General features: G+C 58.2%; 1 protein-coding gene across 1 annotated transcript in view; it reads left to right on the plus strand.

Annotated features, from left to right (window-relative positions):
* Nucleotides 1-18,879, plus strand: part of LOC122363265 (abnormal spindle-like microcephaly-associated protein homolog) — a 30,159-nt gene that overhangs the window by 790 nt on the left and 10,490 nt on the right. The window contains exons 2-15 of the mRNA XM_043332316.1: nt 720-749; nt 1,259-1,429; nt 2,086-2,292; nt 2,685-5,670; nt 6,062-6,194; nt 6,374-6,486; nt 6,743-7,121; nt 7,367-7,565; nt 7,937-8,112; nt 15,487-15,697; nt 16,016-16,118; nt 16,937-17,202; nt 17,520-17,651; nt 18,163-18,363. Coding sequence (XP_043188251.1) covers nt 723-749; nt 1,259-1,429; nt 2,086-2,292; nt 2,685-5,670; nt 6,062-6,194; nt 6,374-6,486; nt 6,743-7,121; nt 7,367-7,565; nt 7,937-8,112; nt 15,487-15,697; nt 16,016-16,118; nt 16,937-17,202; nt 17,520-17,651; nt 18,163-18,363 — 5,304 coding nt within the window. The 5' untranslated portion in view covers nt 720-722. The remainder of the gene's footprint in view (nt 1-719; nt 750-1,258; nt 1,430-2,085; nt 2,293-2,684; nt 5,671-6,061; nt 6,195-6,373; nt 6,487-6,742; nt 7,122-7,366; nt 7,566-7,936; nt 8,113-15,486; nt 15,698-16,015; nt 16,119-16,936; nt 17,203-17,519; nt 17,652-18,162; nt 18,364-18,879) is intronic.

Here is an 18,879-nt window from a genome sequence, read left to right on the forward strand (position 1 = left end):
ATTTGCAGGCTATATACTGCACAGTAGGTAGGTATGTGATTCATTGTATAGCAATATTGGTTGAGCTTAACATGACTTTTCATAAACAATGCGGATGTAAATCAAAAATCACCTTTTAGAATACTATAGCATCCAGAATCCTCACTTGTGTTTCCACACCACTCAAATGTCATTTATAGACAGTGCGCAGCAACTGTATTTGTGCACCATCATATATCTGCTTTATCCTCCTCTAGAATACATTTATAGGCAATGCCCAGCTGTATTTAGCACTATTTGCAATTTTAACCTCCTCTGTAATACCAAACACTTGGGTGGAGGAAAATCGTGTTGACAGAAGGGACGAGAGGAGCTCTGAGGAGTGAGGAATGGTGGGAGCAGGGAAACATTTTTAAACAAAGTTTTAGAGGCTTAGAGCAGGCTGGTGGAGTGACCAGAACAGACCCAGTGACTGCCTGAAAAGGATAAGCAGTTGTTGCACAAGACAAGTAGAATTAATTAACAGCCTAGTGAGAAAAGTAATTGAACAGTTTCTAAAAATTGCTGTCACATAGGGTTTGTACTTTGCACAGATGATTTTTAGCTACCCACCTATCTAGTTTGAACATTCTGTGTGTACATTGAAAAAAGGATGCCAGCAAGTCACCAATTAAAATTTAAGTGTCTTTACTTTACAAGTAAATCTGTTGACAACTACCCTAAACCCTTACCTTTTTCAGACCATGGCTACAAGGGGAGTATCATTTGAGGTAAGACACTTTCAAAGACCACATTCTGTTTCAATGTGCATTTTATATTTGTTAATTATTGCTGCTTTTTATGAAGGGGCATTATGAATTGGAGCTTGATGGTTGAGACTTGAGTTAGCAGACATGCATAAACCTTGGTGCCTGCTAAGTGCATCCAGTTGCACAGCATCAGTAACAAGTATCCTCCACTCAATTACCTCTGTCCTGTTTTCTACTTCAACTTAGACAGAGTTTGGCATGTAGCAGCTAGATATGGCAGCAAAGACCTATTGCAGCAGTCTCCTGACTATAAGCTATGTTTGCCATACAATTAGCCAATTTCCAGTTTTGATCTGTACTGGATTAAAAGTCAGGAGACAGGTGTCCCATTCACGAGGTCAATTGGAGAACAGTTGTCTTGCAGAGCTGTCAGATTCAGCAGCTATCCACTGGGCTGTCTGACCTGGGACACTCGCCCCACGCCGTGATTCCGCCGCTGACCATCCCGACTGGCTGATCTGACGTCACAGGTGCGGCGGACACCTCCGGACCGGCGCGCGCCGCGCAGCCCGGAGCAGGTGCCGGTCCTCCAGCTGCGCCGGTTCGCGCCCACACCCAAGGTGTCGTTTGGCACAGTGAGGGTGGGCGCCACCCGCACCATCGGCCTCATCGTGCAGAACCCGGCAGACACCGAACTGGAGGTGAGCAGGGCGCGGGTGGCGGACCGGTGGATAACGCGGGATGCGACCGGTGTGGACGGTATCTTCTGTGGAATTACTGTGGCCGGTAGTTATGGTGCTCATAGGTACCTTGTATGTCTCCCCGATTTATATATAATAAGCCCGGAAAATCACGGACAACAGACTATGGCTATCCAGAGTTGCTGCGCAACCGTGCCGAGGGTGTCCGACGTTGGTTCGTTTTTTCGCACAACGCAGACCGTCACAGCTTGGAATGGGGTGCCAAATTTTGTCGAGGGCTCACCTACTTATTCGGTATTTAGCGGAGGTTAAATGGTGACTGAATCGATAGTCCCGTGATTGCACATTTTTACATTGTTTGATGCTCAATTCCAGACATCCAATTCGACAGTTTCAACAAGCATTCTGCATAAACTGTCGGCAGGGTTCAGTAATATTGGTTGACTGTCGTGGAATGAAACTGATATAAGTGAGTGATTCTGCATTGGGCAGAATCATTGTCATATGTAAGACATGCTCCCATGACCTTGACCTGGCGTGTGGCGTTTATGGTACCGTGACCTGGCACTTATCCGCTGTGCGCTGGTTATGTGACCTGACGCCGCACACCGCCTCTGCCCCCACTCTGACCTCTGCCCCTCCCCCCGCTCCCTCAGCTGTTCGTGGACAAGGTGCCGGACGGTTTCGCGGTGGAGGTGCCGTCGCTAGTGGTACCGGCACTAATGGACGCCGTGCTGGCCGTCCACTGGACGCCCGAGCAGGAGGGTAACGTGCGCGGCGTGCTGGGCGTCAGCACCTCGACGGGCGTGCGCGCGCAGGCCATCCTGCTGGGGACCGGCCGGCCGCTGCAGGCCGCCAAAAAGGTACGGCGGCCGGGCAGCAGGGGTCGGGGGCGGGATCAGGCTGGGTTGCCCTATCGCTCCAGTGAAAAGTTGTTTGCATCTTGGGTAGTGGCTTCACCAGTGTTAATGCTTTCAAACATTTAGCAAAGACCAGCAATTCAAGGAAGTGCAATTATATCCTCTTTACGTAATTTACATCGAAAAATAATTTATCGACGAAAGCGTCTAATTTGAAATGTTTCCGGGCACATTGGATTGGAGTGTTGAGTCACACAGCATTGGATTGTTGCCATATTGGCATATGTCTGCAACTGAAATGTATGAAATCGCAATGTGCAGACCCGTGACCATATCTTTTCTCAACGATGATGTCTAACGTGTAATTGACGTACCTACGTTCCGATCTGTTTCAGAAGAAGAGTGTCGCCTCGGCACCCGGCGCCCGCTTCCGGAAGCCGCAGCCGCTGCGCTCCTTGAACAGCTCCTCGGCTGGCCGTTCGGCGCCGGCGGCGGCCGCCAAGCCGCCTGCCAAGACCCGCGCCGGACCGCCCGCTGAGCGGGAGAACCGTCCCCCGCGCTCGGCCGGCCGGCCGCCGGCTCAGTCCGCCGGTCTGCTGTGCCCGCCGGCGGCCGGACCGCTCAACTCCACCCACCGGCTGGAGACCTCTGCCGACTGCTCCACGCTGCTGGACGTCCTCCGCACTCCTCCCGACTTTTCCGTCAGCCTCATCCGCAGCGAGGAGGCGCCCGGCACGCCGGCCCGCCGCCGCGACGGGCGCGCTGCCCGACCGCCGGCCGCCGCCGGAGACGTCACGCCGCGCAGACAGACGTTCGAGGTGCCGGCCGGTGCGCCGATGGGCTGCACGTTCCGCCTGGACCCGCCGCCGACACAGTCACCGGAGCGAGACGCCCTGCCGCCCTGCACGGTGCCGGAGTCGCCGCTCAGGCGTCAGACCTTCATTCGCACCGATGGTCCGACGCTGGGCGCGGCGCCGACCACCTTCTGTCTCCCGCTGGAGCCGCTGGAGGAGGGCGACCAAGACGCTCCGGCCGACCCGCGAGACGTGTTCGAGACGCCGCAGCTGTTTCGGCGCCGCCAGCCGGCTGCCGCGGAGAGGAGGGAGACTGCCGCAGCGGCGCCCGCCGACCAGGTCTCGCCCGATGACTGGATGCGCACACCATCTCTGTTCGGGAAGACGGCCGCCGGCGAGGCGCGACAAGAGCGGACGAGACGACGCGAGCGGCGCTCTTGCCAGGAGGAGAGGAGCGACCGCGAGACGGTTGAGGTGACTGAGCGGACTGAGCGAAGTGGCCGGCAGAGTCGCCACAGCGTCGCCCGGATAGACATGGCTCATTTGACGGAGCACTCGACTCGCGCTAGACCATCGATTCCAGCGGAGCCAGAAGCTTGGATGAAGACACCGTCACTGTTCGGCAAAACTACATCGCGATCGGAAACGCGAACAGAGACTCGGGAGAGAAGAGAGACGCGAGATGACATCGCGTTAACTGGGACCGAGTCGCAGTCTGAGCGGTTTGAGACCCGTGGAGGTGTACGCTTCGAAGTGCGTGACGATGACAGCCTCGAAACGCATGGGGAGAGGCGTCACGAATCTCGCGGGCAGCGGGTCGACGTGCGAGAGGAAGAACGTTTCGGAGTTCGTGAAACCGTGCGTAGCGATGAGTACGATGAAGTGTTTGAGGGTGTGTGCGTGGAAGAGCGAGAGGTTTATGAAGAGCGAGTTCAGGTCCGTGAAGAGCGGTGCGAGACGGTTGAATACGTGGAGGAATGTCAGGAGTATGTGGCCGTACAGAGTACCGATGATGGTGAACGCGTGATACAGACGCCGCAGCTGTTCGCTGCCAGGCAATCCCGCAGTGACCAACAGGTAGAGTCCAGCCCCTCGACCGTAGACGACCCAGACTCCGAACCGACGCACGAGATCGCCGCCCTGCGTCAGGGATTGATGAGTATGCCCACCCCTCAGCTGTTCGGCCGGTCCACCAGTGTGACGTCATCAGCGGAGACGCGGGCCACCTCCCGGCGCGCGACCCGCTCCGAAACGCTGGCCAGCTCCACATCCACAACTAGCAGTACTGGGGATATCGGCTCCCCGGCGACCGGAGCGCGGCGCTCAGCCGAGGAGCGCGCCACCTGTGTGCACGAGGAGGTGGTGGAGGAGGAGACCCTGATCCGACACGTGTTCAGCCGCGAGGTGGTCGAGCCGGCGCCCGGCCAGTCGCCGCGCCTGCTGCGCAGTTCCCGCAGCTCGCGCACAGAGGAGACGCGCTGTTACGGCTCACCAGTGCGCGGCGGCCGGCCCGACCTGGCCGCGGTGCTGGGCTCGCCGCGACTGACACCGACCGCCGGCGCTGGCGGTCGGCGCTGCTCGACGCTGGTCAAAGAGCCGCGGGAGGAGCAGTCGCCCGCGGCGGGAGCCCAGCGCTCGGCCATCGCCAAGGAGCTGTTCGGCAAGGGTGCATCGGCCGGCGAGGCAGAGGCTGCCGCCGCGCTGCTGGGACCCCTTCACGTGGATGTCGCTGCTGACGCGATGTCAGACGTATCCGGCAACCTGTCGTCGGAGACTTACGTCAAATCGCCGGCGCCCTCGGGTCTGGCGGTGCCCTGCGTGTCGCCACCACCCCTGGTGAGCGCGTCTTGGTCGGCTGACGCTGGTGGAGCCCTGAGTCTGATCAGGGAGGAGAGCGAAAACGTGACATCCACGTCCACGCGCAACCTGACCTTCTCCCTGGAGGAGACGCGAGAGGAGGCGCCTGAGGTGCCGGAAGCCCGTGAGGTACCGGACACTCGTGAAGTGTCGGTCCCGGCCGGTGTTGAGGCGCCGACGCAGACCAGCGGGTCGGTGCACCAGGAGACCCAGAGCGCCGGATCGGACGGCTCATGGGCCACGGTCGACGGCTACTCGACGGCGGCCGGGGAGGTGACTGAGAGCCTGCAGCAGGTCTCTGCCCGGGAGCTGAAGCGGGAGCAGGCGACTGAGCCGCCGCAGCCGGCGGAGCGGTCGCAGGGTGACGGGCCGAGCGTGGAGCAGGTCCAGGAGCCGCGGGCGGCGGCCAAACCCCACCTGCAGCGGCCCACCGGTCTGCTGTTCTTCCCGCTGTCACCGGAGTCAGAGCCGCCGCCGCCGCCGCCGGGCCCGCGGCCGCCCGTGCAGCCGTCGGCGCGCGCCATGGCCGTGGCGGCAGCACGCCGCTCGGTCAGCGCGCTGAGCCGCCGCGAGGCTGCCGGCCGCTCCCAGCAGGCGGCGCCGCCACCGCGCAGCGCAAAGCGCGCCGCCCGGACTCCGAGCAAGTCGCGCGCGCGCCGCCCCTCGCTGACAGTGACGCCCGGCAAGGCCAGGGTGGTGCGCACCAAGTCCTCGCCCACCGGAGCCGCCGGTAAGGCCATTGATCAATAGTCAGATCAGATAGGTCAATTGGTCAGATAGGGGACCAATGGAACTGGTGGTTTCTATGAGAAGGGATTGATTCTAGCGACAGTCGCAGAATGCGTCGTTTATCGAGTTTGCGTTTTTGGCTGCTATTCTGTGGTTGCATCTGCCTTTTCGGCCCGAGTCAATAGATAGATTGTAAACTAATTGTTCTAAATGCGTAGTGTTTTGTAGAGAATCGAGTTTTGCTATACTACACCTACAAAATTACGGTTAGTAGTTCTAGCAACTCCTTGGTATTTTGAAGACTAAGCGTTCAAACTTGAGTATCGGGCACACTTATTCCCACGCCACCAACTCTGTCTGTGTCGATCTGATCCCGCTCTCTGTCCCGACAGCGTCTGTCGCCGCCGGCCGGTCGGCCCACTCGGGCCGGCGCTCGGTGCCGGCGCCCATCCAACAGAAGAAGCTCGTACTGGTGTCCCGCGCCGCCAAACCGGTGACCACCCAGCCCAACCCCTTCGCGGCCAGGTGAGAGATGAGAGACGGGCAAAGGCTGTGCCTGAACTACTTAGAGCAATGCTAGTCTTATTGTGATAATCGTCGCTTTGCTGTCAGGCTAACTGATGTCTGTACTCTGTAGGTCGTTATTTTGACCTGGAGTTTCTCTTTTGCCAGATATACTAACGATTTGCTTCCTCCCTGCACAGTAACATGTTCTACGACAAGGACTGGATTGAGAAGCAGGAGCGGGGCTTCACGGCGTGGCTGAACTTTATTCTGACGCCGAGCGAGTACAGCTCGAAGGCGGTGGAAACCAAGGGTGAGTCGCCGAGGAACTGCAGGTCGAGTGTTAGCAGGGGACAGGTGTTCAGTGAGTGACATTGCACGGTGTATTCGTAGCAAACTAATTAATTTATTTATCATCTGATTACGTATCGTTCTGTGAAATCCCGGACATCGTATTGTTTTTAAGTAGCTCTTCACAGTGTTCTTTTTTATCGCGTCCTTTTTATTTTTTTGCTTCCACTACGTCTTAACGCTCCACTGACCATCCCTATCGCCTCCCTCCCCCGCAGTGGACGCCGCCAAGATTCTGCTGGAGGTGCGCCGCAGCCGGGTGCCGCCGGCGCCCAGTCGCGAGACGCTCTCCCTGCGCGAGTACACGGCCCAGCGGCGGCTGAACCGACTCCGTCTGGACGCGTGCCGGCTGTACGAGCGGCCAGAGATGACCCGCGTCATCCGTAATCTGGAGGTGGAGGTGGAGCGCGGCGGTCTGCGCGTGCGCCGCGACCGCGCCCTGCACGCTGACGTCGGTCTCAAACAGCTGGTGATGCAGTGGCTGCTCAGCTACCATCCGCTGTGGCTGCGGCTGGGCCTGGAGACCATCTACGGAGAGATTATCCACCTGCAGGGCCCCGACGACCTGCCCACCCTGGCGCGATTCATCAACTCCAGGTGGGACTGACAAAGGCGGCCTAGGGCGGGCGTGGTGGCGTGGTGTTAGTTATCGGCTGCTGGTCGCGCCCTTTGGGCTCTTGGGTTTTGGTGTGCGAATCCATAGCTAGCCGCCATGATTAAACTAAGCTAGTTCCGATATGGCCTATATTGTGCTTTGGGCATTTTGCTGTGTATTAACTGTTTATCGAGTATATTGTGCCGTTTTCACCGCGTCTGACGCCGTGTGTGCGCGTTTCCCACAGGCTGCTGTGGTGTCCGGACCTGGCGGCGAAGCACTGCCACCCGTCCGTGCCCCACCTGTACGGACCCAACTTCGAGGCGGAGCTGAAGCAGTTCACGCTGAAGAAGTTCCTGCTGCTGGTGCTGCTGCTGGACACGGCCAAGCGACAGCGGCTCATCAACCACGACCCCTGTCTCTTCAACAAGCACGCCGCCATCAAGGTGGGTGTGTTATCCTGTCAGCTGCCCCGCCTGATCCGTCAGCGGGCCGCTCCAGCAGGGCAGCGGAAAACTGCAGTAATGCAGTCGCTGAAAACTGAACTATTCGGCAGCTCAGGCGCCCGTATCAATATTCTATCATGAACGTTTCTGACCTTGCCTCGGTCTTATGCTGTTTACTTGTTATGCGTCTAAACTGTTGTATTACCCCCTTTCGCCCTCTCGCCCCCGTCTCCGCCCCGCCCCCGGTGCGCTCACTGCTTGCCCCCCCCCCCCCTCCGTCCATCGCTCACGACCTCTGTCCAGTCCGCTCCACCCCAGATTCCCTCACCCGCTTACCGCTAAGCATCCCCGCTCGTTTCGATGCATCTCAGGCGAGCCGCGACCTGCTGGTGGCTTTCTCTCGCGAGATGCTGGCCGGCGAGGGCGACATCACCAAGCACCTGGCGTTCCACGGCTACCAGGTCTCCCACCGGCAGACGATGCTGGATGAGTTCAGCTACGCGGTCACCAACCTGGCCACCGACCTGCGCTGCGGCGTCCGACTCACGTGAGTGGGACTTGGACGTGTGCGACTTGCGAGGTAACTGTGGAATGGTGAGGGGTCACCAAAGACCCCGCAGGGGGCTGACCGTGGTCAGAGCTGCTGCTTAGCCGGGGTCATCTGGCTCCGGCTGTGCGGCGGCTGTGACTTCGGCCAGTAAGGGGAGTAGCGCCCCCTCGGCCCCAGCTTGACGCGCGTTTGACCTGGACTTGCCTTGCTTACTGGATGGATTGTCTGCAGGATTGGCCCCGCAGGGGGTTGGAAGTGGCCTGGGTCGCTGTTGGTCTGGGTTCCTTGGGCCCTTGCCCCGCGGTGGCCCTGGCCCCGGCCAGCAAGGGGAGTAGCGCCCCCTCGGCCCCAGCCTGACCCATGCTTGCTTACGACTTGCTTTGATCGCTGGATGGACATTGGACAGATGGTACGGCCCGACTTTTCTTGGTTTTCGTGGTTTTATTTCTCTTGAGCGGCCTTTGTTTGCTTTTACTTTGCTTCTCACCGGATGTCCGCGTTTCGCTCGCTCACAGCTTTCTGATCCCTTTCCTACCCTCTTTTTCGTTGTTTTTGCACCCGCAGGAACACAGCCGAGTTGGGCTAGTGTAAGGGGAGTGGCGTCCCCTCGGGTACCAGCCGGTTTTACTAGGCTAGGCGAGCCGACCCGTACCCCAGGACAACGGGATCCTGGAGGTTGAGCCCCCCCACCGTGCGGAGCCAGTCGCGGTGGCTGGGCAACACGCCTCTTTGGCCCTGAGTTCTGTAAGGGCGGGACACTCAGTGGGGCGCCGCACTTGAGGAGCCATTCCCAGTCGTGATGCCGCCGGGGGTGGTGTCGGAGAGGTGTCGCCGGCGGGGTTCGGGCACTTGTGCTCGTCCTCCGTCGGTGGGACTGATCTGTCGCTGCCCCTGGCGGTGACTCGGCGAGGCGTCAAGGGAGGAGGCGGTATCCGACCGTGGGGGGTGGTGAGTCTCTCTCTCCCCCTCGGAAGGTGCCGCCAAGTCCCGTACAGTCAGCTCGGCCGTCCTAGGCCTTGTAGCGGCGCCGTTGCGGAGCGTCGGCGGCCGAGCTGGCGGAGACCAACTCTTTCACATGGATAACTTGACCGATCCCCCTTCCCCCCAGTCCAATCCCTCGGCCTCGGCCGATCCTCGCCCGTTGGCCTCGGCCGACAGGCGAACGGTGCTCGACAAAGGTCCACGATCTCCTAAGATCCTTATCTTCCGGAGCGCAGACAGGGAGCTGAGCTCTCTGTCGCCCTTCCAGCGGAAAGATGGCTGCGACCGGTTTGGTTCAATCGCTCGTTGTGACCGGATGCGTGATGGCGCGCTGGAAGTCGAGTTCAGGAAAAGCGAGGAGGCGGCGAAAGCGTTAGACGCTACTCGCTTCGTGTTCTCCGAGGGACGGGCATCCGGCCGGAGGCTCGTCTCCATCCCGCTTACAGTGGAACCTCACCGATCTAAGAACTCCTCACGAGGGGTCATTAACTGTTTCGATCTGAGGGGAGTGAGCGACGAGGACATTGCGGACGGGCTCGCCGATTTCGGCGTGACAGCGGCTCGCCGCATCATGACGAAGAGAGGCACGGTCTCGACCAACAACATCATTCTGACGTTTGACTCGACTGACTTGCCGAGTGAGATTCGTGTGGGCTACGTGAAGGTTCGCGTGCGGCCTTTCGTCCCAGCGCCCATGCGCTGCTTCCGCTGCCAACGTTTCGGCCACACAAAGGACAACTGCCGAGGAAGACCCACGTGCTCCAAGTGTGCTTCGCAGGACCACACTGACGAAACCTGTGACTCGGAGACCCCCCGATGCGTCAACTGCGGAGAGGGGCAGACGCCGCACTCCGCGTATGATAGGTCTTGCCCGGCATACGTCAAGGAGAAAGAGATCATGACCATCAAGGCTACCAGAAATTTGTCTTTCAAAGAGGCCCGGGAGGTGTACAACCAGAGTCACCCGAAGACCTCGTATGCCCAGAAGGTGAGAGTCACAAACTCTACCGATGCCTCCCAGATGAGTGTAGCACAGCTCGTGCAGCTTCTCAAACGATTCGGCCTCACCGTCGTAGCCACTGGTGACTCAGCGGACACCACGGCGCCTCGTGCGCCGCCGAGCAACACAGAGCAGGCTGCTCTAGAGTCAGTGTGGGGTCCACCCAGTCCCGCTCCAGCCGCGAACGGTGATGGAGACGGCTGGGCCGTCGTCCAGCGCCGACAGGGTGGTCGGCGCCCCCCGGCGCAGGGTAAGGCGCCACCCACCCCGCCCCGCCCCCGACCGCCCACGGCGGTGCAGGAGGCGCTGCGGCGGGGGGAGGAGGAGAGGAAGGCACGCGAGGCGAGGAGGGCTCGCCTCGTCCAGAAGGCCCTCGAGGCTAAGGAAGCCTCGTCTGCCGACTCCGCCTCCGGGAGTGCCAAAGCGGCTGTTGCCGCTGACACCCCGGAGACACCCGAGGCGGGGACTCGGCCCATCATGGGTCCCCCGCCGCCTCCTCCACCTCCGCAGCGGCGGCCACCACCGCCGCTGCCAGAGACGCCTGTGTCGAGGACACAGGCCGCCGCCTCGACATCCCCGTCGGGGCGGCAACAGACCTCCGCGGCTCCAGGGCGCCTCGCCAAGCGGCAGACGCCCCCGAGCTGGTCACCCTCGGAGGGTGACGCCCCCCGGGCGAAAAAGCCCCAGCAGGGCTCGAGCCACGCCCGATCTGCCTCTGCTGAAGGGAGGCTACACCGAGAGGGCTCGGGGCATCCCCGTATCCGTTACGGGGGGAGCGCCTCCTCGGAGTTAGAGGACCTAGTCTAGTCTTTCAGTCTAGTCATTTCCTCTTTTATCCTTTTATCTTTTTCGCGCTATTGCGCTTTTTTACCAGGTGCATTTCTCTCGGTGCTTTTTACCTTTTTTGTGGTCAGTCAGGTATCTGTGTGCGCCTTTGCCTCATGTTATACGCGCCCTTTTTGCGCCTTTTTAACCACGCCTTTTATTCTACAGTGGAACTGTAGAGGCCTCCGGGCCAACTACTTATCTTATCCGTTGGCGCACACCCCTTATTTTAGGTCTCCAGGAGACCAAGCTAGCGCCAAACGTTACCTTTGCCATCAAGGGCTACTCTGTTTTTAGAAGAGACCTGGACACCCCTACCATTGCCCATGGAGGTGTGCTTCTGGCGGTTCACCACAGCGTACCTGCTCGCCAGGTGCCGCTGCAGACTCCCCTGCAGGCGGTGGCCGCCAGAGTTGATTTCAACCACCGGGAACTGACAGTGTGCTCTTTATACCTACCACCAGGTATAGCGCTCCCGGTGGTTGAGCTGCATCGACTTGTCGATGAGCTTCCACCTCCGGTCCTGGTAGTCGGCGATTTTAATGCCCATAGCCTGGCGTGGGGATGCGACACGACTGGCACTCGTGGTCGACTTTTAGAATCTTTTATCCGCGATGAGGCGCTGTGTATTTTAAATACAGGACAGCGCACCCATTTTACAACACCCTCCGGTCAAACATCGGCTCTGGACCTGAGCTTAGTCAGTCCGCGGCTAGCTCAGCTTTTTACCTGGTCCGTCCATGACGACCCACTCGGGAGCGACCACTTCCCAGTGTGGCTGGAGCACCAGGAGTCTCCAGTGTCAGGCAACCGTCCACCTAGGTGGAATGTTCGGAAGGCCGACTGGGGCGAATTCCAGGCCGCCGTAGAGGCCACGGTTTATCCAGAGCCGACGCCTCTGTGATGTCTACAGATGATTTTACATGTTTACTCATTGACTCCGCAAACGGGTGCATACCCAAGACGTCGAGTCAGCCTCGTCGTCCTCCGGTCCCGTGGTGGACCAAGGAATGCGGAGATGCGATTCGTGCCAGGAAGCGCGCTTTTAGAAAGTTTGACCGGAGTAGTACTACTGAGAACCTCATCGCTTTTAAGAAAGCGCGGGCTTTTGCCCGTCGCGTTTTAAAAGAGGCAAAGGCTGTTTCATGGCGCACGTACGTGAGTTCCTTAAACCGTTTTACTCCTACGACCCAGATATGGGCACGCATGAAGCGCATTGAAGGCCGGTTCAGCTCTGTTCCGCTTCCGGTTTTAAGAGTGAACAACACGGACATATCCCACCCTTTAGACGTCGCAGAGACGATAGGCCGTGCACTCTATCAGCGCTGCCGAGGAGAGCCGTCCTCACGACCTGCACCAGCCGCCGTGGACTTCAGCACAGCTGAAAATTTGATGTACAATGAGCCTTTCTCTATGGCTGAGCTCACGTCTGCCATCAGCTCGTTGCGCAGCGTCTCAGAAGGTCCGGATGCTGTCCACAACGACATGCTCCGTCATCTCCCAGCAGTTGCCCTCGAGGCGCTGCTAGCAACTTTCAATTCGCTTTGGGAGACTGGCACTTTCCCTGAGACCTGGCGGGAAGCCACTATCATTCCTATCTTGAAGGCTGGCAAGTCGGGACATGACCCTCTCCACTATCGGCCCATCTCTCTCACATCATCGCTTTCAAAGCTGATGGAGAAGATGGTCAATGTGCGTCTTAGCTGGTTTTTGGAACATCACGGTGTTTTTACAAACGCCCAGTGCGGTTTTAGAAAGCACCGCAGCCCTGTTGACCACATTTTAGCCCTTGACACCGAGATACGCACCTGTTTTACTGAAAAGAAGCACCTTGGAGCACTGTTCTTTGATATTGAGGCGGCCTATGATACAGTCTTACGACACAGCATACTTTCCAAAGTATATAAGTACGGCATACGCGGCCGGATGGGCCTCTTTATCAATAATTTTTTATCGGGTCGTCGGTTTAAAGTCCGAGTTGGCAGTGATTTCTCGAGCAGTTTTACCCAGGAGAACGGAGTTCCCCAGGGTGGGGTGCTTAGTGTGGCGTTGTTCGCGGTGGCAATCAATGACATCGTCGACGACCTCCCGGTTTCCATCGGGAGATCGCTTTTTGTCGACGATTTTGCCATCTGGTTTGCTGCTTCAAGCGCTCGACACGCGGCTAGACAGCTGCAGCTCGCCGTAACACGTTTGGAGAGGTGGAGCGGTAAGAATGGTCTTCGTTTTTCCACAGTGAAGACCGTGGCAATGCACTTTTGCCGCCGACGTTGTGACGACCTAGCTTTGGGAATCAAGCTCTACGGACAGGTGATTCCCACTCGGCCGGTGGCGAAGTTTCTTGGGATTTATTTTGACAGTCGCTTGACGTATAAGGAACATTTTAGAACGCTTCGGGAACGGTGTTTTAAATCCCTGAACGTTTTAAAATGTGTTGCTCGCACATCTTATGGGGCGGACCGCAGGACCCTTCTTCTCCTGTACCGATCGATAGTTCGGTCGAAGCTGGATTACGCTTCTTTTGTGTACGATTCAGCGAGCCAATCCAGCAAAAAGGTCCTCGACGCAGTCCATCATGCTGCAATCCGTGTCGCCACCGGAGCATTCCGCACCTCGCCCAGCAGCAGCCTTCTTGCTGAGGCGCACGAGCCGCCTCTATCCCTACGCCGCCAGATGCTTGGCATGCGCTATGCGCTGAAACTGCGTCAGTTCCCGACGCATCCGACGTATCCGTACGTCTTCTCCACCTACTATACTCGACTTGACAGAGCGCGACAATCGCTCTGCTTTGGAGCGCGCATGAGAGGTCTCTTCTCCGCAGCCAACATAGGTTTACGTGTCGTACGACGTAGCTGGGGTACGTCCTCTCCGCCTTGGAAACACGCAAAACCTCAAGTAGATCTCTCACTCTCCGAAGTTAAGAAGGATGACTTGCTGCCTTGTGAGGCGCGAGTCAGGGCCTTGCAACACATCGTCTCGTACGATGGTTTTAACACCGTTTTTACAGACGGATCAAAAACACCTGAGGGAGTGGGATGTGCTTTTATCGCAGGTCGCGATACCCGCTCATTCTCTCTACCTTCTTTTGCCTCGGTGTTTTCATCTGAGCTAGTCGCCATCGAGAAGGCTCTGTGTTTTATCGAGGTGTCGGACGGCCTTTCTTACTTGATTTTATCGGACTCCCTAAGTAGCCTTTTGGCGTTACGGAGTTTTAATCCAGTTGACCCGATCGTTCAAGACATTTTAGCTCGACTTCAGTCAGTGGAACAATCGGGAAAATTTGTTCAGTTCTGCTGGATTCCCAGCCACGTCGGCATACACGGCAACGAGCTGGCAGATGCGGCCGCGAGGCGCGCGGCCGCAGCCTCCTGCACTCGACGTCTGCCATTGCCGGCGCGTGACCTTTATTCGGCTGTGCGATCTTTCATTCTCTCTGAGTGGCAGGCAGAGTGGAGCCTACGTGGAGGCGGAAAGCTCCGTGAGGTGAAGCCGACTTTGGAGCCATGGAGGTCTTGCTTGCAAGACAACCGGTCCAACGAGGTGATCTTGTGCAGGCTCCGAATCGGCCATACATATGCCACGCATGGCCACCTCCTCCGCGGAGACGAGCAGGCCATTTGCAACGGTTGTTCCGCGCCTCTTACCGTCGCTCACGTGCTCTTATCTTGTCCACTTTTAGAACCAGACCGGACGCGCTACCTCGGCCGCATCGCTCCGGGTACCACTGTCCGCCACCTGCTGGGTGACGAGTCACCCTGGGTTTTATCTGGCAACATCTTTTCCTTTATCCGTGCAGTCAAATTCCAAGTGATTTACTCGACCTGACCCAAATCCTCTCTAGTCTCCTTGTCTAGTCAGTTGTCTATTACGACGCTTTTGCGTTGTTTTATTTTACCCTGTCTTTTTTATAAAGTCTTCTACTTTCTAGTCTTGATATCTAGAAAGTTTCTTCTTTTGAAACACTTGTTTTACTAGCGCGACGTTATGGGCGCAAAATGACCTTTGCAGTCGACGCGCCCTAAAGCCCCAATAAACAACAACAAAAGGGGTCACCAAAGAACCCCTGGTGTTGGACTCATAGGAGACTCGTGATGCCATGCAAAGGCAAAAAAAAAAAAAGATTACGTTAGGTCAGAGGTCATTACGTCAGGATAGAGGTCACCCGAACGTAATCGTTTTTGCCTTTGCACGGCAACATGGTTGTGTGTAGCTTGCAGGAGTCGGCTGAAGAACGAGAGGTGTGTTCACTTCGGTTCAGAGTGTGTCGCCTCTGTTTCAGCCGTGTGGTGGAGCTGTCTGCTCAGCGTGTGCTCCCCCGGTTAGAGTTGGTTCCCCCCTGTTTCAGCCGTGTGGTGGAGCTGTGTGTTCGGTTGTGTTCAGCGTGTCCTCTCTCTCTGTTCCAGCCGTGTGGTGGAGCTGTGTGTACTCTGTTCAGTCGTGTTCAGCGTGTCCTCCCTCCCTATTCCAGCCGTGTGGTGGAGCTGTCTGTTCAGTGTGTCCTCTCTCCCCTGTTCCAGCCGCGTGGTGGAGCTGTCTGCTCAGTGTGCCCTCTCTCCCTGTTTCAGCCGTGTGGTGGAGCTGTTGCGCCGCCAGTTCGGGCTCACCTCCCAGCTGCGGGTGCCGGCCGTGGACCGACAGCAGAAGATCCACAACTCTCGGATCGCCGTGCGCGCCGCGGAACTGGACCTGGACCCGGAGGTGTGGGCGCGTGCGCTGGTCGACGGACACCGGGAGAAGACGCTCCACCTGCTCTGGCTGCTCGTCTTCAAACACCAGGTGAGCGCCGCCCGCCGCCGTCGGCAGGCAGGGTGGCCTGAAGGGAGGCCCTGGGAGCGGCCGTGGCTGAAGGGGAAAATGTCATCGGATGAACGCCGGTTACCCAGCGATTCTACTTTCATCCTACTACGCGTGCATGCGTTTTGGCGCGATGGGATTTGAGGGAGCGTGACTGGCGACTCGGAAAGCGAACTACCATCCAGTACCCCTTTCCCAGCCAGTGATGCCGACCCTGCATATAGCCCGCGGAGATTGAGCTTACGTACCGGTTTGGGCTCCCTGGTGATCCTAACAGAGCACCGTCTGCGTATGTTGCAGATCGACTCGTGCGTGGACACGGAGAAGCTGCGCCGCGAGGTGTCCCGCCTACAGACCAGTCTGGACAACAACTGCTTCCTGGGAGTTGAGGACGCTATCGCAGGTACGACCTCAGCCCTCACACCCAATCCTCAGGAGGGTGCGGGACCCGCCGCTATGTTACTGACAGCCCCACCGTTATGTTATCGACAATCACACTGTTATGTTATCGACAGCCTCACCGTTATGTTATTGACAATCACAACCGTTACGTTACTTTACTACCGTAACGCTACCGCCCTGTCTGTTACGTTACCACTCTACTCTTCAGTTACCGCCATATCCTTACGTTACTTGACTTCGCCTGTCAGTGGGGGTCCGCCCTGTTGGTGATCACTTGAATAAATAAATACCATCATAACCCTACGCTACCGCCATATTCATACTTTACTGCCCACCGTTACGTTACCGCCATACCGTTACGCTACCGCAACACCGTTACCGGTTACGCTACCGCCACACGTCCGTTACGTTACCGCCACACCGTTACGCTACCTCCACACCGTTACGCTACCTCCACACCGTTACGCTACCTCCACACCGTTACGCTACCTCCACACCGTTACGCTACCTCCACACCGTTACGCTACCTCCACACCGTTACGCTACCTCCACACCGTTACGCTACCTCCACACCGTTACGCTACCTCCACACCGTTACGCTACCTCCACACCGTTACGCTACCGCCACACCGTTACGCTACCTGCACACCGTTACGCTACCTCCACACCGTTACGCTACCTCCACACCGTTACGCTACCTCCACACCGTTACGCTACCTCCACACCGTTACGCTACCTCCACACCGTTACGTTACCGCCACGCCGCACCCCATCTGTTACCCTTTTGTCTGACGCATGTGTCCCCCCTGTCCGCGGCAGGTCGGCACCAGCTGCAGACTCTCTCCGAACCGGACCGGGCTGCCGACCTGACTGGCGGCGGTGACGGCGGCCTGCCTGACTCCGAATCACTGCGCCTGCTGACGGCCTGGGCGCGCCTGGTCTGCGCCCACTACGGGCTGCCGCTGCACAACCTGAGCGTCTCGTTCAGCGACGGGCGCGCGCTGTGCCTGCTAGTGCACCACTACCAGCCCAGCCTGCTGGCCAGGAGCGCCGTGAGGACGCCCACCTCACTCACCGCCAGAAAGGTGAGCCCGCCGGCTGGGGTCTAGGGATTGGGCTAGTCTCATGTAAATAGGCACTTTGGCCCGTTGGAGGGTGGGGTGAGTTGTATGAAGAGATTGCATGTTTTTTATAGTTTGTGTTATGTGGAACTGTATGTCTGTCCGTGCTTGCGTTCTAGTCAGACATACTGCCTTGATGTCCTTTGCAATGTTGCTCTGAATTGAAGCGTCGCGTTATCTGAATATCACGCCACACCCTACCACCGTTACCGCTTACCGCGTGGTACCGATGCGTTGACGTGTTCCCGCGCCCTCTCTGACACCAACCGACCACCGGGCAGGGCTCCACGCCGGATCCAGACCTGGACGACAGCCTGACGTTCAGCTACGGCAACAGCGAGACGGAGGACACGCCGGCAGCCGACGAGCTGCGCAGGAACGAGAAGCACAACCTCAACACGGCCTTCGACGCGGTGAGGAGGGAGGGGGACGGCGAGGAGAGCTGTTCCGGATCACTCTGTGGAGCTGGGACGTGCTGAGTATAAAATAAATGAAGTGGACTAGTGTGAATGATGGGCGATTCATTGCTTCCCATGCCGTATGTCATCCCTCTTCCGTGTGTCCCGCCTGCTTGTCGTGTGCGACGCCCCCCACCCCCCGTCCGTCACTGATGTCGGAGCTGGCCCTCGTGTATAGTCTCTCTTGAAACTTGAAACCTGGCCGGCCCGTGAAACCGTGAAAACGGTATAGACCGGCCAGACGGCCAACCCTCAAAAGCCAGGGGCTCTCAAACCAGGGAGTGATAGCGATACATTCGAGACGCGACAGTTTCAAGAGAAGCTACACCACCCCCTCCTCCCCGTCTGTCCCCGCTCCGTGTGACGCCGCCGTATCTCCGCCAGATGTCCGAGCTGGGCGGCGTGTACTGTGTAGTGTGTACCACCCCTCCTCCCTGTGTGTGACACGACCGTCTGTCTCCCCCAGATGTCGGAGCTGGGCGGTGTGCCGGTGCTGAGCTCGTGGACCGACTACTCTGCCACGCTGCCCGACCGCCGGCTGGTGGCCGTCACTCTGGCCTACCTGTGCGGCCGGCTGCTCGAGCTCGGAGCAGAGGTGGCCGCCGCGCGTACCCTGCAGCTATGGTGGCGCCGCCGCCGGCTGGCCGCCCTCCTGCGACGACAGCAGGTACACTGAGAGTGGCCAACGCAGAGCCCGGGCCCGCTAAATGGAGCGTAGTGGTCCCTTCCCGTATACTGTACCCCGCAGCTTACCCCGGGCTAGTGACCCGTGCCGTGCTCCAGCGCCTTGGTAGTGTAGCCCTACTTCTGCTGTCTCCCACTCTAGCACAGTCCCCTCTCTTAACTCCTACTCTTAATCCCGTAGTGTCGTAGTTCATTGTCGTACTCGCTTCTTTGTTTTGTCTTCTTCCCGTGCTTTCTGTCCCGCCCCCTGTTCGGGCGTTTCCCTGTATAACTCGTATATAGTTGGCTGTGTGACTGCGGATGGTATATTGTCACTGCGGATGGTGTGTCGCGTGAAAGTGCATTAGGTCGACCTCGCGTATGATTGGGACTTGGGAGGCTTCTAGATATGTCGCTCTTCTGCTGTGCCTGTCTCAGTCCTGTATGAAGCGTCTATATCGTGCATTGTATGTATATCAGATACTTTTCTGCGAGTCCCGTCGTAAGAAAGGCCGGGGTG

This window comes from Amphibalanus amphitrite, unplaced genomic scaffold (genome assembly GCF_019059575.1).
Source record: "Amphibalanus amphitrite isolate SeventyFive unplaced genomic scaffold, NRLGWU_Aamphi_draft 000612F_arrow, whole genome shotgun sequence".
Classification (NCBI taxonomy): Eukaryota; Metazoa; Arthropoda; class Thecostraca; order Balanomorpha; family Balanidae; genus Amphibalanus; species Amphibalanus amphitrite.